The following is a 21,452-nucleotide window of genomic DNA, read 5'->3' as shown; positions in this document are numbered from 1 at the left end:
GAGGGCTTTTTAACGTGAACAGGCTGCAGAGGCGAGCAGAGGTGATGGAGACCTCATGTGGCCCTGTGTCGGCAGGGTCTTCTCTTTGGCCTGCTAAGGAGCACGGCTGCTGACCCCGTCCCGTGAGGGTCAGTGTTGGGCCGGGGTGCTAACAGCACCGTGGATGTGAGGCAGCTTGGGGAGGGGCAGGGACAGGGGACAGTGGCAGCCCAGACAGACCCATCCTACAGCACACTGGCTCCTGAATAAGGAACTCCCACTGCATTCAGAATTCTTGTTTGGGACTTTCTATGGTTTATGTCATCTTTGCCCATCTTCTATATTTTTAAAACATATTTTTAAATTGATTTCAGAGAAGGGAGAGGGAAAGAGAGACTGAAACAACAATGATGAGAGAGAATCGTTGTGCCTTTATACTTGGTCAGTTTTGTTGGTTATAAAATTTTTGGCTCACACTTCCTTAACTGTCCTGTTGCCCTAAACTGCCAACCTTTCTAGCTTTTCAATGGGAAAAAATGTTATTTGTCTCCTGGAGAGAAGTGGTGGGCTTTGCTTGTACACTCCCCTCACCTCCATGTGGAGGGCCATGCTGAGGCTGGACCCCGGCCACAGGGCCTTGGGACTCTTGGTGGTGAACAGGCCAGCTGGCCTTGGTCTCAATGGGGAGGCTGAGCCACCTGTTCGTTTCTTGCAGCTGCTCAAATGGAAGTTAAGAAGCCCTTCATCCTCTCCTCTATGAGGCTTCCCCTTCTGGACCCCAACAGCAAGGTAAGGGGCGCGGCCAGCTAAGCGCGGCCTGGGTGCGGCCCTCAGCCGGCCCTCAGCATCAGTGTGTGCAGGTGTTGTGTATCTGGGCGTCCCACGCCTTGCTCCTGACACAGTTCCCAGGCATGAAGTTAGGCACTGGTCCCAACACCACCGTCAGGTTGGAGAATTCTCTAGAAGGACCCCAGAACCCACGAGAGCTGCCATCCTCAGTCATGGCTCATTACAGTGAAAAGACAGAGCCGCCTCAGCTGTGAAGGAAGCACGTGGGGCAGGCCCACAAGGCTGGGATGTGAGCCCCGTGGAATCGTGGGCAGGGATGCGACTGCACAGAGGCTGCCACTCTGGGGGCCCCTGGCCTGCATCCAGGGTCTTTTTTTGTTTTTTTTAAAATATATTTTATTGATTTTTTACAGAGAGGAAGGGAGAGAGACAGAGAGTTAGAAACATCGATGAGAGAGAAACATCGATCAGCTGCCTCCTGCACATCTCCCACAGGGGATATGCCCGCAACCCAGGTACATGCCCTTGACCGGAATCGAACCCGGGACCCTTCAGTCCGCAGGCCGACGCTCTATCCACTGAGCCAAACCGGTTTCGGCTAGGGTCTTTATCGGACTCCCATCATGTAGACCTCAGTTGCTAGCCCCTGGAAGGCCAAGCTGGAGTGATGTGGCCCTGGAGGAAGTGACCTGGCCGTGCCCTCAGGTGGAGCCACTGAAGGGCTGGAAGGCAGGTTCAGGACTCCCAAGGGAGTTTTGGTGACTGAGGGACCTCCCTCTGAAGGGTGAGACAGAGCAGGGGAGGAGGTAGGAGGAGCCCAGCCCCGAATGTGAGACACCTTTGAGGAGCTGTGAGAAAGGCACAGGTGCAGGCAGAGAAAGGGGTGAGATCCCTGTGTCCAGACTGGACTGTCCAGGCCTGTCCCTCTGTGCAGGTGAAGCGGGCGGTGGTGCAGGTAATCAGCGCCATGGCCCACCATGGCTACTTGGAGCAGCCTGGGGGCGAGGCGATGCTGGAGTACATCGTGCAGCAGTGTGCACTGCCCCCGGAAGCCCAGGTAAGGGGCCCCACCACCTGCTGGGGCTGGGACCTGTCGGCTCTGCTGGAGAGCGGGCACCAGAAGGTGCGTGGCCCCAGGTGGGGGCAGGCAGAGTGGGCCCAGCAGCTTTTTTTTTTAAATATATTTTATTGGTTTTTTACAGAGAGGAAGGGAAAGAGATAGTTAGAAACATCGATGAGAGAGAAACATCCATCAGCTGCCTCCTGCACACCCCCCACTGGGGATGTGCCCGCAACCCAGGTACATGCCCTTGACCAGAATCGAACCTGGGACCCTTCAGTCCGCAGGCCGACGCTCTATCCACTGAGCCACACCGGTTTCAGCCCAGCAGCTTTCTTAGAGTCAGTTGGGGCCTCTGCTCCCCATTGGTCATTCCTCAGACAGGAGAGACGGAGCAGGCACGGGGCTCTTTTTAAGGCTTTTCTATTTAAAATGTTACTAAGCAAACCCCACTGTTCTTCTGGAGGGAGAGTTAAGCTAGACCCTGGTGAAAGAAACGCACTACGGGGTGGTCACGCCATCCCTGCCGCCAGCCTTGGGGAGCACGGGGCCTGGTCGCCCTCCCGCTCTGGGCCTGGTCTCAGGCGCTCACGTGCCCCATGTATCTTCTTCGATTATCTGGTCACAGCCGCTGCCTGTGTTTGAGCTGGATTGTGTGTTTCCTTGTTCTTGAGTAGTGAGTGTTCTCTACGTATTCTGGGTACAAGTTCTCCGTCAGATTTGGGGTTTGTAAACATGTTCTGACAATTCTGTTGCATGGTGTCTTTATATTCTTAACAGTGGCGCTGAAACAATTGGACAAATATGCAAAATAATGAACCTCAGCCAAAACAAAAATTAATACTCAAACAAAAATTAATATTCAAAATGGATCCTGGACCTAAATCTAAAACCTAAAACTTAAAACTTCTGGAAGATGACATAGGAGAAAGCCCTGGGGTTAAGCGAGGATTTACTAACTAGCATGCTCTATAAATTACAAAAACAAAGCGATTAACTGGGCTTCTGAAATATTAAAACTCTGCCTTTTGAAAGACACTAGTATGTTCTTCAGGGTAAGTATGTTCTTGTCTGTGTCCTCATGTTTCTGCTCCTGATGGACTTTGATGTGGTCTCGGTGTCCACTGTCAGGTAGTTTGCAATTCCTGTTTGGGTTTTTTATCAACCCAAAGTTTCTCTTAGGATATTTAACATTTTCTAGAGGAACGGCTTTTCAGACTATTGTGGATTTGTAATTTTATTGCGTCATCTGCATTGAGTCTGGCGAGGTAGAGTTCTGCTTTTGAGTCTGTTCAGATACTTGTTTTGGCCTAATGGGTGGTCAGGCCTTCCAAGTTGTTTTGTGTATTTGGTGTATTTTTAGAGTGAGCTTTAAGATTTCCATTCCAGGCCTACATTTCCCTGGTGTGGCGCTTGGCTTTGACATCCCCGTGAGAGGTGTCAGCAGTCCCCGCAGTCAGTGCCGCTGCTGAGTGTGGTGCTGGGCGCTGGTGCTTCAAAGCGGGAGTGGCCGGGCAGGCAGAGCCCTGGGAAGCTGGTCCCTCTTGGATGCACGCTTCTCGGAGGCTGTAGTCTGTTCCTGGTTGACGTGGGCGTGTTCTCAGGTGGTGACGTCTCCAGGGAGGCCCCCCATTTCTGCCCATGTCAGCAGGGCCAGAGTCGGGGGTGAGGTTACTCCTCAGGCAGTCAGTGGCCCACAGGACATGCGCAGGGTTTCCTTTACTTTGGAGACTAGACCTAAGCCAGTGAGCCTGCTCTCTTGGGCGAGTTTGGTGCAGACTGCATTTCCCGTCCATGGGGACAGGGTCTCCCCTGGGCGGTGGCTGGGCAGGGTCTGATCTCACTGCCCAGAGCCCATGGCCCGCCCCCGCCTCCAGCATCAGAAGCCCAGCGGCGAGGAGGAGCCCCCGGCGGACAGCGTGCGGGACATCAGCGTCAGCACCCTCTACCTGGTCAGCACCACCGTGGACAGGATGAGCGATGTGAGTGTGCGCCCCGCCCTGTGACTGACCACGCCCTTCCGGCCCCTGGGTCCAGGACCTACTGACTGGCCAAGCCTCCTGAGCTCCGTGGGGCCTGCGGGGGTGGGGTGGTGAAGAGCCTCCCCAAGGCTGTGGCCCCCGAGGCCGCTCTACTGACCATGGCACTGCCCCTAGGTCCTCTGGCCGCACCTGCTCCAGTTCCTCATCCCCGTGCGCTTCACGGGGGCGCTGACCCCACTCTGCCGGAGCCTCGTGCACTTGGCCCAGAAGAGGCAGGAGGCAGCGGCTGAGGCCCCCCTCATCCAGTATGACGGCAACGGTGCGCAGCCAGTGTGCGCTTTCCCTAGACCCCCGCTCCTCCAGGCCCTGCCCCTCGCTAGCCCCGCCCCCACCCACCTCTCCCTGGAAGCACCTCTGAGCCTCCTGTCTCCCTTGCAGTGACCCTGCCATCTCCATACGCCATAGCCACACGGCTTCTGGTGAGCGATGCGGCTCCCTCCGAGGGATCGGGAGAGGAGTGGGCGCTCCCCTCTGTCCCTGGGTCCCCGGTGCTCGCGGCGCCGTCATGGCCGAGCAGAGAACACTGCCTCGCAATGGGGGCCAGACAGGCATCCCACTTGGGTATGGGGAGCTGTGTCTTGGGGGGCTTGTTGCCTCCACCCCAGTACCTCGTGGGTGGCCTTGTGGTCCGGCATAGCCGCGAGCTCCCACCTGCACCTCTGCAGACCGTGTCTTCCAGCCCCTACCTGGGGGGTGGCCGTGGGGCGGCCTCTCTGTGCCTCCTGAACGTCCTGCATCGGGACATCCACCCTTCGCTGGGTCAGCGGTGGGCAACGACCATTGCCCTGCTGCTGGAGCACCTGGAAGGTGAGGCCCGGGAGGTGGGGGCCCTGCACCCCTCTCTGCCTGTCAGGGCAGCTCTGGCCTGTGAGGACCAGGGTTCCCTCATTGAGAAGAAGTAGCCTCCACTGGGGTTCAGAGAGGGTCTAGACCCAAGGGTGCTCCTGCTGGTGTCACTGTCATTCGGGAGCATCTGGGTGTGGGCCCCTCTGGGTTTCCTTTGTGCTCTGGAAGGTGGGGTGGGGCCTGAGTCAGGTGGGGGTGCTGGGCGGGGTCTGAGCCAGGTGGGGGTGCTGGGCGGGGCCTGAGTCAGGTGGGGGTGCTGGGAGGGGCCTGGGCCAGGTGGGGGTGCTGGGCGGGGCCTGAGTCAGGTGGGGGTGCTGGGAGGGGCCTGGGCCAGGTGGAGGTGCTGGGCGGGGCCTGGGCCAGGTGGGGGTGCTGGGAGGGGCCTGGGCCAGGTGGGGGTGCTGGGCGGGGCCTGGGTCAGGTGGGGGTGCTGGGCGGGGCCTGGGCCAGGTGGGGGTGCTGGGCGGGGCCTGGGCCAGGTGGGGGTGCTGGGCGGGGCCTGAGTCAGGTGGGGGTGCTGGGTGGGGCCTGAGTCAGGTGGGGGTGCTGGGCGGGGTCTGAGTCAGGTGGGGGTGCTGGGTGGGGCCTGGGCCAGGTGGGGGTGCTGGGCGGGGCCTGGGCTGGGTGTTCTGAACACTCCATTCTTGTCTGTGTGACGGTCCTGCCTGGCAGGCTGACTGGTGGTTGTCATTGCAGAACATACTGCGAAGACCCTGTCACAGAAGGAATGGGAGGAAAAGCTGCTGGTGGTGAGAGAAGGGAGAAGAGACTGAGGTGTGGCCAGCCTGGGTGGGGAGAGCTGGGGGGCTGTAACTTTCTAGGGTTGTGACACCTGCCTTGACTGAGTGGCCTGCCTGGTGGAGGGACAGATGGGTGTCTGGGGTGAGGACTGTCACAGGTTGCCATCCTGCTCTGACAGCCAGATTACAGGGGCTTTGAGCTGCCCGGCCACGGCGCCTTCTGTCTTCCATTGCCTGGCCTAGAGCTGTCCGCACCCTAACTCATTGCATGTCTGCCTGGACTCGAGGGTCACCCACCACCATTCAGAACCATGGCACAGGACCACCCTCCCCAGCCTGTTTGGGAAGCCAAGTTCCCAGCCTCCCTGTTGCTCCTGCCTGCAGTTCCTTCGGGACAGTCTTGCTGTCGTGTCTGACAACACATGGATCTGCCAGCTGAGCCTGGAGATGTGCAAGCAGCTACCCTGCTACAACGGGACGCCCCAGGAGAAGGTGTGTGTGGGGGGGAGGAAGCCCCAGGAGAATGTGTGGGGGAGGGAGCCCCAGGAGAAGGTGCGGGGGGGCGGGGGAGCCCCAGGAGAAGGTGCTGGCGGGGGAGGGAGCCCCAGGAGAAGGTGCGGGGGGAGTGGGGGGGGGGAAGCCCCAGGAGAAGGTGTGTGTGGGGGGAGGAAAACCCAGGGGAAGATATGAGAGGGGTCCAAGAGGAAGTGCCCAGGTCAGGGGCATCCTGGGAAAGTGGGGGCGAATAGCCTGCTGGGGTTTTCTGGGCATAGTCCTTCGGTCCAAGTTCCTGGGCTTAGATTCTGTGTCACTTGATGCCTGAGCCCACCTCTGGGCCCTTGTGGCTCTGGCAGAGCTGAGAAGAGAAGACCTATGAGCTGCCTCGTAGTGGCTGGTGGCTGGAGACTCCCCGCTCAGGCAGTGGCCAGAACCACGGGTTCCCAACAGCCCCTCCCACGTTGGCTGGCAGTGCCGGGCCGCCCCCCACCGGCACCCACACAGTGCACGCCCTGGTTTGCTGCAGAACTTCCTGTACAAATGTGTGGGGACCACCCTGGGTGCTGCTTCCAGTAAGGACGTGGTGAGGAAACTCCTGCAGGAGCTGCTGGAGACAGCCAGATACCAGGAGGAGGCCGAGCGCGAGGTGCCAGCCCCCCCACCCCCCCACCCCCAAAGCCCTGGGCCCACGCCTGGCTGGCAGTGCTCACTGTCCTCCCTTAGGCACTAGTGAGTGTGAGTGCATATGTGTGTGCTGTGCACAGATGCAACCCTATGGTGTGTGCAATGTGCATGCATAATGCATGCTCCTCCTGTCCTCACCCCCAAGCCCCTGTCTATCCCTGCCCAGTGTGAGTGCCCCATGCACCTCCCCAGGGCCTGGCCTGTTGCTTTGGGATCTGTGCCATCTCCCACCTGGATGACACCCTGGCCCAGCTGGAGGACTTTGTGAGGTCGGATGTGTTCAGAAAATCCATTGGCATCTTCAACATTTTTAAGGTGCAGCAGTCGGTCCGGGGAGGAGGTCTGGTGGGACTGGCCTGGGTTCTAGCGTCTGGGGTGGTGGGGTGGCTTGGCTGTGGGTGCCCTGCAGGCCAGGGTTGGGGTGGGGAGCTGCATCCAGCCTCTGCTTCCTCGTGGGTGGGGCGACTGAGTGTGGGTTCCCCCTCAGCCAGTGACAAGGGGCACCCAGCCCTCCCCCAGTCTGGGTGGCAGGATGAAAGCTGCCGCCTCCCCTGGCTGTCTGTTCACCTCTGCCCCCTGGTGGCCGGTAGAGGCTGCGTTCTTGCCAAAACCCATTACAGGAGGACTGGGTGCCTGCACCCGAGGCCTGTCCCAGTCACAGACGCTCAGGGTTGGGCTGCTTGCACGGGGTCGGCCCACACTTGAGTGCGTGTAGGTGTGGGCAGGCCCCAAGGACAGAAGAGACCCTGGCTCTGCTTCCTCCTGCTTGACCCTCCCACCTTGTTCCCTGCTCAGACCTTTGATCTCTGTCCCTTGGTGCCCAAAGAACCTAGATCTGGCTTGTCCTGCTGTTCCCAATGGAGGGGCTCTCCCTAGGGCTGGTGTGGTCGGTTAAGCCTTTGATGTTGCTGGCAGCCCTGCCGTCTTCCAGAGGGACTGGGGCTTGCATGGGAGGCCTCCTGTGTGGGGTGTGGGATGCGGGACGGGACAGGGGCTGACTGTGTGATTGAGGCCTGCTGCCCCCCACCCCCAGGACCGGAGCGATAACGATGTGGACAGAGTGAAGGGCACGCTGATCCTGTGCTACGGGCACGTGGCGGCGCAGGCCCCCCGAGAGCTGGTGCTGGCCCGGGCCGAGTCCGACATCTTGCGGAATATGTTTCAGTGCTTCAGCACCAAGGTGGGCACAGGGCGGCGTCCAGGGCGGGCACTGACGCCACCACCTGGCATCGCACATTTTAATGCCTCTCACTTTTTGTTGTTCAGGTTCTGGGAATAAAGGTAGAGACCAAGGTACAGTGTGTAGGAGATGAGCGTGGACTGTGCTTTTCTCTCTCTGCTGGGCTGGGCTGGGCTTCACGGGAGGAGCCAGGGGGCGCCCTCATGTACCTTGGAGCAGCCCCTCCCCACTCTGGCCCGGCCCTGGATGGCAGTGGGAAGAGAGGGCCTCTGCCCCTTGAGTAGTGGTGGCAGGTTGGCAGGCAGGGCAGGGAGCTGTGGACCTCAGTCCCTCTCCTGGCTCTGCTCCCCGATGTTCACGGGGTCGGCCTCACAGCTGCTCCGGGAAAGGGCTAAGCTCTGAGCCAGCGACAGTGGCCTCTGGCCTCACTAACATGTTTTCCGCTGGGACCGCTGGCACTAACCCAGAAGCCCCTCTGTGACCACCGGGCCCTCGCCTCAAGGACAGACGCTCTGTTCTCCTGGGGCTGCTGGGGGAGGGGCTGTCCTAAGAGCCGTCCCCCTCAGCCGATTAGAGTGGGGGGGCTCCACCCATGCCCCCGGACAGCTGTCCTCACTACCTTCCCCAAACCCTCAGAGGCCAGTTAGTGGGACAGGCAGGGGCATCCCCATCTGGTGGGCTGTTCTTGGGTGTGCTTCCTTCTCCCACCTCGGGGGCCCTTCCAGCCACAGGATGCAGGGGACACGGGACAGAGCTCACCTTCTGCCTGTAGGGCCTTCCCACGGCCATGACCAGGGGCCTCAGGGCCTGGGCCAGGCAGAGAGCTGAGTGCCTCAAGGTGCCTTCACAGGCGCCCTCTTGTCCTTGTGGCTTTGACAAACCCTTAAGAACAGGGGCGTGTGGTCTGGCCTCTTGCTGTGGGCAGCCTCCTTGATGGGCTCAGCCCTGTGGACCCAGGGGCAGTGGCTGGGGAGCAGGTGTCGGCGGCTTCCTGCAGCCTGCTGTCCCTGCAGGACCCGGGCCTGCAGCTGTGCCTTGTCCAGAGCGTGTGCATGGTGTGCCAGGCCATCTGTAGCAGTGCGCAGGCCGGCTCCTTCCACTTCACGAGGAAGGCGGAGCTGGTGGCCCAGATGATGGTGAGGCCGCACGGGTCTGGGGTGCCTGGGGTGGCTGCAGGGCGCTGACTCGGACGAGGGGAGGCGGGTCTGGGGAGGCTGGGGCATGTGCAGTGAGGGCCCAGCACCTACTTGGCACAGCCTGATGGAAGCTGGATGGGGAGGAGAGCCGGTGCTTTGGCTCAGGGCTGTCACGTGCTGCCCCTCAGGACTTCATCAAGGCAGAGCCCCCAGACTCCTTGCGAACACCCATTCGGAAGAAGGCCATGCTCGCCTGCACCCACCTGGTGTATCCTTTTCTCTGGGCATGGGCTCCTGGGGTGAGGGCACAGGGTCACGTGAGGGTGTGTGTGGCTGGACAGACCCCACCCTTAACTTACCCCTCAGCTCCCTGGAGCCTGAGCTGGAAGAGCAGGTGCAGTCGGACATAATCCACAGCTGTCTGCACAGCATCATGGCTGTGCCGCCCGAGCCTGAGGGGGAGGGTGGCCCCCAGGAGGTATCTCCACGTGCCCCTCACCCCCGCCCATGTCTGTGGGGGGCAGAGAAGAGGCTGCGGTGGGCGGTGTGGTCACTGGTGGGCCGGCGCCCCCTTCCCTCCCTCCAGTTCCTGTACCTGGACACCATGCACGCCCTTGAGGATCTGCTGAGGAGCATCCTTCGGCGGAACATGACCCCCCAGGGCCTGCAGCTCATGGTGGAGGTGTGCAATGAAGTGCACTGTACGGGGGAGTGGGCACCTGGCAGCCAACCCTCCATTGTTTCTCAGGGCCCGCCTTGCCCCAGGGCAGCACAGGGGCCATTTGGTGCTTTCTGCAACTGGGGTTTGTGGGTAGGTGTGCAGGTGGGGTGGGCCCTCACCCAGTTGGAGCCTGGAGCCCATTCCCGCATTTCCTTCATCTCATGGTGCTGGGACGCAGAGACCCTACAGGTGCCCCAGATGTGAGCTTCTGATCGTCTGGGGCCATCGAGACGCCGGGATGGCAGGTGGTGGCCATGCTGTCTCCCTCCCTGGGAACTCCCCATCCCTCTGTAGGCCCAGCTCTGGGTCCACCTGGGGGGCCATGTGTGTGATCCAGGCTAGCAGGACAGGGTTGAGCTGCAGCTGTGGTGACCCACCCTGATGTGGCCTGCTGGCCCCTGAAGCTTGGAAGGGTGGCCTGGCAGGGCCGCTGACCTGCCCACTGCGCACAGGCCCCTGCCTCCTGGGCTGTCCCCTGGGCACCCGTGTGAAACCCCCATCTTCCCCAGCACCTGAGCCCGTGGATCAAGTCCCCGCGGGGCTACGAGCGGGTGCGGGCGCTGGGCCTGAGTGCTTGTCTGCTGCAGTTCTTCCTGGAGCACCTGCACGTCAGTGTGAGTAACAGGCAGTGACCACACAATTGCCCCCACCACACTCCGCCCCCACCTTCCTGGGCATCCCATTCCCGGGGCCCATGGTTGGGGCCTGCGTCGGCTGCCCTCCTGCTCCCAAGCACTCAGCGGGCTTCCCGGCTGTCATCGAGCCCCCACCCCTGGCTCATCCCACACCGACAGTGTCCGTGCTCTTTCTGAAGACGTGGACGAAGGCCGGTCAGGGCCAGGAGTGTCCTCGGGGCTGGCCACTCGGAGTTCAGTCTGACGGAGCCCACATGTCACCCAGGACTGATGTGTATTATGGTCCCCGAGTGAGGGGACGCGTGCTGGGGAGCGGGGTGTAGAGGAGAAGATGAGGGCTTTGGAGGCGGAAGCAGCAGGTGGGCAAAGATGGAGCTGACCACAGGGGATGTTTGGAAAAGGCAGAGACGGGGACAGCTCCGCGGGTGGTTGGAGCTGGCCTGAGAGCCAGTGTGTGCATTTCAGTGTTTGGTGAGACACTCGGAGCTCGTGTGTGCGCTCTCCCAGAATTCCAGTGTCCTACGAGGCCGTCGTGCAGGTGGTTTGGGGTTCCTGTGGCAGTTGTGACGGAATCCGAGGACAGTAGTTGCACCAGGAGTGGCTGAGGGTGGGCGCCTCCAGCCCTCCCCAGGGTAGCAGTGGTTGTCAGTGTCACTGTTCTCGGGGCCTAAGTACTGCTGATCGTTGCTATGGAGGGAACTGGAGTTTGCAAGACTCCTCTGTTACTTGTAATGAGCTTTTAGCGAGTTTCCTGTGCTTCTCAGATTGTCATCCCAGGCTGCAAACGCTGGGGCTTTGGCTTTCCCCCCGGTACTTGCACCTTTGTCCCTTCTCCATCCAGCACGCTGGGGACACGACGAGACGACACCCTCTCCTGGGAAGTTTCGCTGCTGAGCCCAAGGCTTGACCTGCTGGGCCACGTTTACTCTTTCTCATGCTCCACACAGCCACACATTTTAATGAGGACTTTGATTTTGAAATTGATTGATCTGAGAGAGAAAAGGGAAGAGAGAGAGTGAGCCCTCCACTTGTTGTCCCACTGATTTCTTTTTTTTATTTTTATTGCTTAAAGTATTACAAAGGGTATTACATATGTGTCCATTTCCCCCCCGTCCCACTGATTTCTGCGTCCCTTGGATGCTGCTTGTATGTGTGCTGACCAGGGGTCACACCTGCAGCCTTGGCATTAGGGACGGCGCTCCAACCCACTGAACTACCCGGCCAGGGTCTTAATGAGGACTTCTATCAGGAGCACAGACGAGGTTGCCAGATGCCTTTTTCCATCGATCAGGGTGATTGTAGGCTTTTTCTCTTGCTGTTTTACTATTTTTTAAAAATGTGCCCAAGCTCTCATTCTTCATGTGGCCAGATCTGCCAGGTCTCCCCATGGCTCTTGCCTTCCGTGTGTGCATGGCCAGGCTTTCCCCCTCAGGCTCTCGTGCCTGGTCTTCACAGGACCCCGTCCAGCTGTAACAGACATCTGACCTCGCCAGAGCAGCAGCTGGCCCCAGGGTTCTTTGCCCAACACTCCAGCCTCCCTCCTCCCACGAATCCCCAGGCTGGTGGCTCCAGGAGCAGAAGGGGGCAGGGGGCAGGAAGGCTGAGGGGTGTGAGTTGGGGGTCGTAACTGGTGTTGAAAGGCCGAGGGCAGGATGCAAGGCTCAGTGTTGGAGGAGAGAAGAAAGCGCCCTGAAAAACGGGACCAGGACCAGCGAGGGTGAAGGGGCCTGCAGTTTCCCTCCCCTGGTGGGATTTGCCCTCTGGGGGAGGGGGTTTCCCATGGGGGTTGGGGGACTCATCAGAGCCCTGCCCCCTCTGCTGCCTGTGGGGCTCCATCTTTGTCTCCTGCTTGGCCCTCTTAGGTGCCCCAGTGGACTGTGTATGGTCTGAGCTGGGTCCACAGCTGGGCCTAAGTGGTACAGGCAGCACCTGCCCTCCCCCTACATTCCCAGGGCCCCAGCTCCCCTCTCTGGCTGCCCCCGCCCCAGTGTCCCCACAGCACCTCCCACCCTTCCTCTCCAGGCCCTGGTGCCCTTCCACAACCTGGGCCTCCTCGTCGGCCTCTTCTCCCCACGGTGTGCGGACCTGTGGCCTGCCACCCGCCAGGAGGCCGTGAGCTGTGTCTACTCCCTGCTCTACCTCCAGCTGGGCTATGAGGGTGAGCCTCTGGCTGGGCAGAGCTGCCGGAGGGATGAGGAGCAGTCTGGGCCCCGGGTGGCCAGGGAGGTCCTGCCCAGCTCCACGTGCCTCCTGCCTCCGCAGGCTTCTCCCGTGACTACCGGGACGATGTGGCCGAGCGGCTCCTCACCCTCAAAGACGGCCTTGTGCACCCCGACCCCGCCATCCTCTTCCACGCCTGCCACAGCATCGCTCAGGTACCTGCAGGCACCCATGGAGGGAGGCCGCTCGTGGTCTGGGCTGGGAGGGACTTGCATTGTGGGTGGGGGTGCAGGGCGCTGGGCGGGGTGCAGCACAGGGCAGTGGGCTTGGGGCACAGGGATGGGAGCACCCGGCTCCAGTGGGGAGTTGGGGCTTCTCTGACGGGGCCACAGCCCCTGGCACCTGGCAGGAGCTCCTGACAGCGCAGGGCCAGGAAGAGGGTGTTGAGGCTGGAGGGACCTGAAGGCTGAATGGCGCTGGCCCCGCCCAGAGGCGCTATGTCTGGAAGCCCTTCCTCTGCTCTGCTGACGCACAGCCCTCTTCCTAGATCATCGCGAAGCGCCTCCCGCCGGATCAGCTCATCAACCTCTTGCTCACCTTGTTTGAGAGCCTGGGAGACCCCGACAAGAACTGCTCCCGAGCGGCTACAGTCATGATCAACTGCCTGCTGAAGGAGCGGGGCAGCATGCTGCTGGAGAAGGTGGGGCGGGCGGGGCGGGGCGTGGGCGGGGGGGCGGGGAGGAGTTTGATGGGCGTGGCTTGTCTGGGAAGGGGTGTGGCTAGGCATGGACCTTGGATCTGTCTAGACCTGTGGGGCGGGGCCTGGGTAAGTGGGGGCTCCCTGCTCTGCCCCCTTTCCCTGCGGGTCTAATGGGGACAAATTCTCTTTTGTGTGAAGACTGAGGTTAGAATTTGGCAGAAGTCACTGCTCAGAAAGTGAGGTGGGGAAGGGAACCGGGAAGCACAATACTGCGCGGGGTGGAGCTGGTGAGGCCTCCGGCTGAGAGTCGAAGGCACCTGCATAGAGGGCCCCCAGCAGGCTCACCCAGAGGCCGCTGAGGTTCACACTGGCCCGGGCGACTCCCCACAATGACTGCAGGTTGGAGGCTCCGGGTCTCAAGTGGCCCCTTTCTGGTGGGTGTGCCTTGGCTTTCCATGAGTTCTAGTTGCGTTTCTGCACACGTTTCCTGGCTCCTCCAGCGTCCCAGCAGGCTGGGCCCATCTGTCTCCTGGGTTGTCTGTGCCTTTCTTACTGATTTGCCGAAGTATGTGATACCTGTGGACACGAATTTTCTGTTGGGTATTGCAAATGTCTCCTTCTCAGGGAGGGGTGAGCAGGCAATTTGCTGATGGGGATTAGCAGCAGAAGGGCCCTGTGTGGTGTAAGGCTGGAGAGGAACGGGCACTCAGGCAGGGGTGGTGGTGGCCTCAGGACCTGGGAGGGGAAGTATGGCAGGAGGTTGGGACGAAGGCACAGCTGTGACAGTCGGGGTTTGCTGGGCGAAGGTTTGGATTTTATTTTGCATTTTTTTCCAGGTCAGATGTGAGCAGTAGGAAGGTGTCCTGTGGCTCTGGGCAGGTGGAGGGGGACCGGCCAGCTGGAAGCAGTGGCCATTGGTGGCCCCAGTGCACTCATAGCGTCCCATGTCGTGTCTTTCCTTTCAGCTGTCGACAGACACTTGGGTCGCTTCCAGCTCTTAGCTTCTATTTTAAGAATAAGGCTGTGAACATGGTGTGTAAATATCTTCTTTGCATTCGTTTTCTGTTCTTTTGGGTAGATACCCAGGAGTGGAATTGCAGGTCATATGGTAAACCTGTTTTGAGTTTTTTTGGTTTTGGTTTTGTTTTTTTGTTTTTTTAAATATATTTTATTGATTTCTTACAGAGAGGAAGGAAGAGAGACAGAGAGTTAGAAACATCGACGAGAGAGAAGCATCGATCAGCTGCCTCCCGCACACCCCCTACTGGGGATGCGCCCGCAACCAAGGTACATGCCCCCGACCGGAATCGAACCCGGGACCCCTCAGTCCGCAGGCCGACGCTCTATCCACTGAGCCAAACCGGTCTCGGCTGTTTTGAGTTTTTTGAGGAACCACCATCCTGTTTTCCATAGTAGTTGCACCAATTTACATTCCCACCAACAGTGCGTGAGGGTTCCAATTTCTCTACATCCTCGCCAACACTGATTATGGCCCCTTTTGTTTTATAGCCGTCCTGATGAGTGTGAAGTGGCATCTCCTGTGGGCTTTTAGTTAATCCTTACAGAGGATACTTTTTTCCATTGATTTCTAGAGAGCGTGGAAGAGAGAGAGGGAAATGCAGAAAGAGAGAGAGAAACATCAATGTGAGAGAGACACATGGATTTGTTGCCTCCCACATGTGCCCCTTCCAGGGCCAGGGATTGAACATGCAACCCAGGTACATGCCCTTGCCCGGCAGGAATCAAACTCTAGATTCTGTGGGGTGCGGGCCAACGCTCTAACCGCTGACCCACAGCGGCCAGGGCTCCCCTGTGGTTGCGATTTGCATTTCCCTCACCGTAGGTGATGCTGAGGTCTTTTCATGGGCGTGTTGACCATCTGTATGTCTTCTTTGGAGGAATGTCTATTCAAGTCCTTTTCCTCCTTGTAAATCAGGCTGTGTGATTTTTTTGTTGAGTTGTATGAGTTCTTTATATATTCTGGATATTAGCCCCTTACCAAGTATATGACTTGCAAGTATGTTTCCCCATTCTGCAGGTTGCCTTTTCACTCTGTTGATTGTGTCCTTTGATGCATAGAAGTTTGATGTGTTCCATGTCTATTTTTGCTGTTGGTGTCAAAGAAACCATCGCCAAATCCAGGGTCATAAAGCTTTCCCCGTTTTCTTCTAGGAGTTTTATAACTTTGGGTCTCCCCCCACCACCCCGTTCTTGGCAAAGGCAGGCGCCCCACATGCAGAGCCAGCTGCTGGGCTCCTGGGGGAAAGCTGTCGAGCCATCTCCTTCCAGCTCAGAGTCAGACACGAGCAGGGTTCCTGACTCCCAGGCTCATCCTTAGCAGATCTGCCTCCTGACACCTCAGCTGCAGTGACGTGGCCTCTAGTGCCTGGTGCCCACGGGGATCACATGGGCCGCATTTCCCTTCCTGCGTGAGAGAGCTTGGCAGGGGGACCTCTAGGAGACGCCTGGACACTTCCTCTGACATTGGGTCAGAAAATGTGGTTCTAGTAGGTGACATGTGACCATGATCGCAAAATAGAGCACGTTGTAAAGAACAGAGGGCAAGATGGGCCACACAGCAGGCTCCTCACCTCAGTTGTTGGGGAGGCGGGAGAAGGCCTGGGCAGGAAGCACAGCTCAGGCTCAGCACCTCCCACTGCCACGCTGCCCGAGCTGGGAGCAGAGGCGTCGGGTCCAGGAGACATGGCCATGCCCAGGTTCTGGGAAGGGGCATGGAGAGTGGTCCCCGTTCTGTACTCGAGGTGTCACTATTCACCAGCCCTTTGAGAGGGGACCCCATGCACACACTGCATGGAAGAGCAGGCGAGGCCTGGCCTGGGAGGGTTCATGTCAGCCACACCGCGCCTTCTCGAGGTCCCATGGGGCAGGTGGCTTGGCCAGCCCTGCCCAGGACCCAGCAGTGGGTGGAGTGCACCGTCTGCCAGCAGCCCTGTCCCCGCAGCTCTGTCTCCCCTGTTTTCACCTCAGACCACGGTGTTTTCCAGGTGTGCCGCATGCAGTGGGGGTCCCTGTGGTCGGGGCCAGCACCCGCTGAGGGCAGGGGACCCAGAATGATGAGGCCACACGGAGCCTGCAGGAGGCCAGTAGGGCCCCACTGGTCCTGAGGAGGCTCCTCGCTCTGGTTGCCTCACCAGTGGCTTCTGCAGTGGGGGCCACGGCCCTCCCTCTCCTGGCCCCTCCCAGCCTCAGTCTGGGGATCGGTCAGCCTCCCTCTCCTGCATCCCCACCACTGCCCGCCTTTGCCTCGGTCAGAGCGCCTGAGGCTGGGCGCCCTCAATAGAATGTCTGTGGCCTCAGTGCTCCACACACATCCAGGGGCACCAGGCTCCCTTCTCGGCCCAGCCCATGAGGGGCCCTGCAGCTCCTGGGCTGCCCACCCACCCCCTGGCTCCCGGGCTGCCTGCTTCCAGGTCTGACCAGCGCCCACCGCCCGCAGGTGCCCGAGATCATGAGCGTGCTGCGTTCCAGGCTGCAGGAGACCCGCGAGGAGCACGTGCTGCAGTCCGCCCAGCACAGCGTGTATGTCCTGGCCTCCCAGCACTGCGTGGCCGTGGTGACCAGCCTCCTGGGCAGCCCCCTGCCCTTCGACAGGTACCAGGTGTCCACCAGCTGCTGGGGTGGGCACCAGGCTCGGGGGTACCTGCGCCCCCAGTTTCCACGTGCCTCTGCACTTGGTGCCTCCTTTTGGGAGCCAGCAAGACCCCAGTCCCTGCGGGGGGGAGACACCCTCTAGGTTTCAGTGGGCACCCTGGGCTCACGGTCACGAGCTGTGTCATCCACTTCTCCTGGCCTGTCTCTGTAGGGTGTCACCCCCATCTGTGAGCAGACCCCGGGGCCTGGCCCTCACTCTGAGCCAGGAAGGGGTTCCCGTCCCCCGTGTCGCACTCCCAGCTCCCGAGCTCCCATCGGTGCCCGTCCTCCTGTCCCCCACGTCTCCTCCACCACATCACCCTATTGGTGGTCGTTGCTGCCCGCGCTCCCTTCTTTGCTGGCTTCATTTTTTATGGAGGCCCACCGTCACTTGGAGACCCTGTGCTCCTTGTGCTTCGGGTCCTGTCAGCCTGGCTTTTGCGCTCGCTCCACAGCCATCACCTGGCGAAGCACCTCTCCTCACTGGCGAGGGTTTGCGTTGAGGCGCATCTTAGCCGTCGCTTGCCTGGTGCCTCCTCTGTCCTCCCATCTCAGGGCCTCGTCATCTTGCTGACGCAGCTGTAACGTCATCTGTTCCACTCAGTTGCTTTGAGGGTTGTACACTCTGCCTCTGTCCCTTTAGTGGTCATTCTAAAAATGACCACGTGGGCACAGGGGAGGTGCCTGCATGGAGCCGCCCGCCCGGTGTCACCGTAGCTCCTGGGTGGTCATTCTGGGGTGGTGCCCGTCCATGTTTGCATGTGGCTCTTTGTCCATCCCTTTGCTTCAGTTTTCATGGGGGCATCACTTACACAGAGGAGCCTGAGGTCGTCACAGGGTTCCGTGGTGACGTGGGCGGCCTGGTGGATGGAGCCCGTGGATGTGCTGTCTCTGGCGCATGCGCGGTCGCTCTTTCTTCCTGGTCACTTGGTGTCCTGTGGGCACCCGGCTAGGGCAGGAATGGGCTGACCTGGGTCAGAGTTGGCACGTGCAGCCCTACCCCACATCTCACGTGCCCATTTTTACACAGCCTGTGAGCTAAGAACGAGTCTCACACTTATCAGTGGTTGGAGAAAATCAGGAGCATGTTTCACGACGTGAAATCACGTGAAGGTCGGTCTCACTGTCCATGAGGAACATGTTATTGGGCCCAGCATGCCCCCTTGTTCCCACAGCAGTGTGTGGCCGCCCAGGGTGCCAGGGGATGGGCCGTCCATCTGCCCACCGCCCATGTCCCCTGGGTGTGTCCTTGCCATCCTGGTTGGCGTGTGCGTCTTTCCACAGGGCCACCAAGTTTTGCTCCTCACTCTACAACTCGGCCCCTCACTCTCCTCCCACTTGCAGAGCTTCCTCCAGGGCTCCCTTGCTGAGGGTCTGCTCCTGAAAACGCTGCACTTTGTCAGCTGAGATGTACTTGTTTTTGTTTAGTTTGGTGTGTTTTTTAATTTGATTTTTTGTTTTGAGAAAGAAGAAAGGATGGGGGAGAGAAACATTGATGTGAGAGCAAAAATCAATCAGCTGCCTCCCCCATACCTCCCACTGGGAATCGAGCTGAAACCTGGGCATATGCCCTGACCGAGAATCAAACCTTCAGTGCACAGGACGATGCCCAACCCAGTGAGCCACACTGGCCAGGGCCTGGAATGTATTCGTTTGCTGCCTTCTTGACTATTGTTTGCAGCGTTTGGAATTCTGGTTTAGCAAGTTTTCTTTCACTGTGTGTGTGAGATCAGCGGTCGCCAACCTTTCGGCCCTCACAGACCACCATCGGTGACCACTGTGTCAGATGATGTGCCGCCTCTGGCCCCTGAGTCTCACTGGCAAGCTGTCTGAGGAGCCATGTGCTCTCCTTGGATGCGCAGGAGCCATCCCTTGTCGCTGGCTTGTGCATGTTTTTGCTTGGGCCCAGGGGTCCTTGGATTCTGCTGGGCAGGGCTGAGCTTCCTGAGTTCTGGACACTTCAACCTGCTTCTCTTCAGTCTCTTTCTCTGCTCCTGGGACCCAGGTCAGTGCCTGTAGACCTGTCTCCAGTTCCGTCTTCTGGACCCACCGCGGCCTCTCCCCACGCTGGGTCCTGCTGGCTCCTCCCATCCGTCCTCCAGGTCCCTGTTTCTCCCTTCTGTTGCGTCCAGGCTGCACACGTGCCCACCAAGTAGCGCTGCCCCTCTTCCTAAAGGGCTGTTGCTTCTCTTCCGTTTTTAGAGTTTCCCGTTCTGTCAGGTATTTGGTGTGTCACTTCCTCTGTACACACGCTGACATCAGAGCCGTCTCCTGTGCGTCTGAGCCCCGACTGCAGGGGCGTCTGCTTCTCTCACAGGCTGATTTCTGTGTGCCTGGTCTCAGCCACATGCTGCGCGCTTTGTAGATGCTCCCGGGACCCCTCCCACCGCCTCACTGAGGCCCTCTGTTTATGGACCCCTGGGGTCAGGGGAGGTGTGAGTTTAGGTCTGAGGTCAGGGCACCATTTTCCCCCTGGCTGGAGCTGAGTGTGGTGGGCAAGTGGGGGGTTTAGCTGGGGCTGGCAGTGGCCTCACGGTGACCACCCTCCTTGCCCCAGCCACACCTGCTCCCTGTGGCGGGCGCTGGCGGTGGAGCCCGGCCTCAGCGCCCAGGTGCTGGGGCTCCTGCTGGAGAAGATGAGCAGAGACGTGCCCTTCAAGGAGAGCCGGGCCTTCCTGCTGAGCAGCGCCCCCGACCGCGTGGCCACGCTGCTGCCCCTGGCGGTGAGTGCCGCCCCGCTCCCTGCTCCTCCCTGGCTCACTGGTGGGCTGACCCACAGGTGGTCTGGGCACCGCCCCCCAAGGCACCTGGCAGCTGCCTGGGGCCCCAGAGCCAGCAAGCTCGGAGCCCAGCCTCGTAAAGGCCCCACAGGTGTCGGTCCCCAAGGGAGACCACTCTGTTTCATCCTTTGGAAAAAAATAAACCTGGCTTGGCAGCGATTTCAACAGTAAAGCAGCTGTGAGAGTTCCCTCTTCTCTGCTGAGGAGTCAAGAGCAGATGGTCGGGGGCCGTGCCCTGGTGGGCACACGGATCCTGAGCCTCCTCCCACCCCAAGGGCCCAGCTGGGCGCCCTCGGGTCCCCGCACACCCCCGACCTCTGGTGGGCGAGTCTGGGTGCTAGGAGGCAGGGCCCAGCCTTTGTAGTGGCCGCCCTCCACTCGTTATATGTGGCCCAAAGGGAGGGTGAGCCTGAGGTGGCCGCTGTCCCCAGGCCACCTGCGCGCTGCACGAGGTCATGTCTGCTCCGGCGTCCGGGCCTGCGGTGACCGAGCTCTACCCCCAGCTGTTTGCTGGGCTGCTGCTGCGTGTCAGCTGCACGGTGGGCGTCCAGCTGCCCCGGAACCTGCAGGCCAAGGAGCGGAGGGCCGGCAGCTCAGCGCTGGCCTCCAGGACCCTCGATCCCTGCAGGTAACTGGTCCTCAGCTCCTGCCCCAGCGCTTCCTGTGAGCAGAGCGTGTGGTGAGCGCGCTGCACTGGGGTGCCCTGGTGTGTGTGCGCCAGGCCGCGGGGGAGAGCTTGTGCCTGGGAGCCGTGTCTCCCTGGTGACACACTGCAGGGGCACACTGTCCTGGGAATGCAGCTTCCAGGCTGTCCCTCCTCCTCTCCTCGGAAAAGCTTGGGATGGGGACTGTCTGGGATGCGCTGCAGTCCCTGGGGACGGGCAGGCAGGTGCAGAGGGCACCTCTTTCGGGAAGGGTTTGGGGTGCTGTGGGGCCTGCAGGAAGCCATTCCTCCAGCACAGCCTTTTCAGCCCTGTCCTCCGCCCCCCGCCCCCCTCCAGCAGCAGCTCTGCAGGAGCCTGACTGCCCCCCCACCCAGGTCTGCTGCTCCCAGCTTCAGCTTGTGCAGCCACTTCCCGCCCCCTTGCATGGGCCTAGGGTCCTGTGGTCTCTGCCGAGCAGGCGTTGGCCCTGGCAGGAGACTGGGCACAGGCGAGGTCAGGCTGCTCGCTGAGGGTGGGTCACTGAGCTCAGCAGTCTGGGTGCCTGCCTGCCCGTCTTGGTCCCTGAGGCCACGACCAGACCCAACACAGTGGCCCCTCAGGGCTCCAAACAGCTACCTCGGGCCACAAGGTGAGCACGGAGCTGAGTGGCCGGGAGCCCGGGCCACCTCCTTATGCGCCCCAGGTATCGGGTTGGATGTGCCCCTTGGCTGGGACGCACGGGAACAGTGTCACCACCCCGCCCCCGCTGCAGGCTGCTCTGCCACAGGACCAGCTCGTAAAGCCTCGCAGAGGCTGTGTGCCAGGGCCTGCCCAGCTCTGCAAGGCCAAGTGGAAAATGTGAACGGACCAGAGGACACTAACCCAGCGAGCCCAGGGCCTGGCACGCCGGACGCTGCCCCACGGCTGGGAGCTGTGGGGGCTGCAGGCCGCAGGCCACACACCCCGCCCCGGGGGCCCCTGGGCTGCCACCCCTGAGCTGGGACAGGAGCAGAGCCAGGCACAGGTCTTGGCTCTGATGGAGGCTGTCAGCCTGCGAGTCAGACCCTTGCAAATGCCACATCCACAGAAATTCCGGGCAGCAGGCACCGGCAGGGAGGCACCCTCCCTGAAATTGTCCACATCCTCCCAGGCCAGACCGACGCCTTCATTTGTTGCAGCCGAGAGCTGCCCAGAGCGCTGGTCTCAG

General features: G+C 60.4%; 1 protein-coding gene across 1 annotated transcript in view; it reads left to right on the top strand.

Moving 5' to 3' along the window:
• MROH1 (maestro heat like repeat family member 1) overlaps positions 1-21,452 on the top strand; it is a gene marked incomplete at its 5' end in the record, with an annotated part of 32,797 nt that overhangs the window by 7,135 nt on the left and 4,210 nt on the right. The window contains 23 exons of the mRNA XM_081111073.1: positions 695-768; positions 1,703-1,825; positions 3,706-3,810; positions 3,985-4,129; positions 4,249-4,289; positions 4,536-4,677; positions 5,413-5,465; positions 5,841-5,948; positions 6,481-6,600; positions 6,831-6,953; positions 7,672-7,818; positions 7,905-7,931; positions 8,832-8,954; positions 9,143-9,222; positions 9,321-9,432; positions 9,541-9,636; positions 10,185-10,289; positions 12,333-12,468; positions 12,573-12,685; positions 13,018-13,170; positions 16,628-16,782; positions 19,379-19,544; positions 20,033-20,229. Coding sequence (XP_080967199.1) covers positions 695-768; positions 1,703-1,825; positions 3,706-3,810; positions 3,985-4,129; positions 4,249-4,289; positions 4,536-4,677; positions 5,413-5,465; positions 5,841-5,948; positions 6,481-6,600; positions 6,831-6,953; positions 7,672-7,818; positions 7,905-7,931; positions 8,832-8,954; positions 9,143-9,222; positions 9,321-9,432; positions 9,541-9,636; positions 10,185-10,289; positions 12,333-12,468; positions 12,573-12,685; positions 13,018-13,170; positions 16,628-16,782; positions 19,379-19,544; positions 20,033-20,229 — 2,644 coding nt within the window. The remainder of the gene's footprint in view (positions 1-694; positions 769-1,702; positions 1,826-3,705; positions 3,811-3,984; positions 4,130-4,248; positions 4,290-4,535; positions 4,678-5,412; positions 5,466-5,840; positions 5,949-6,480; positions 6,601-6,830; positions 6,954-7,671; positions 7,819-7,904; positions 7,932-8,831; positions 8,955-9,142; positions 9,223-9,320; positions 9,433-9,540; positions 9,637-10,184; positions 10,290-12,332; positions 12,469-12,572; positions 12,686-13,017; positions 13,171-16,627; positions 16,783-19,378; positions 19,545-20,032; positions 20,230-21,452) is intronic.

This window comes from Myotis nattereri (assembly GCF_964212035.1).
Source record: "Myotis nattereri genome assembly, chromosome: 17".
In the NCBI taxonomy this organism is placed as follows: Eukaryota; Metazoa; Chordata; class Mammalia; order Chiroptera; family Vespertilionidae; genus Myotis; species Myotis nattereri.
The sequence above is the reverse complement of the archived record's forward strand: the minus strand, read 5'-3'. Positions and strand labels throughout refer to the sequence as shown.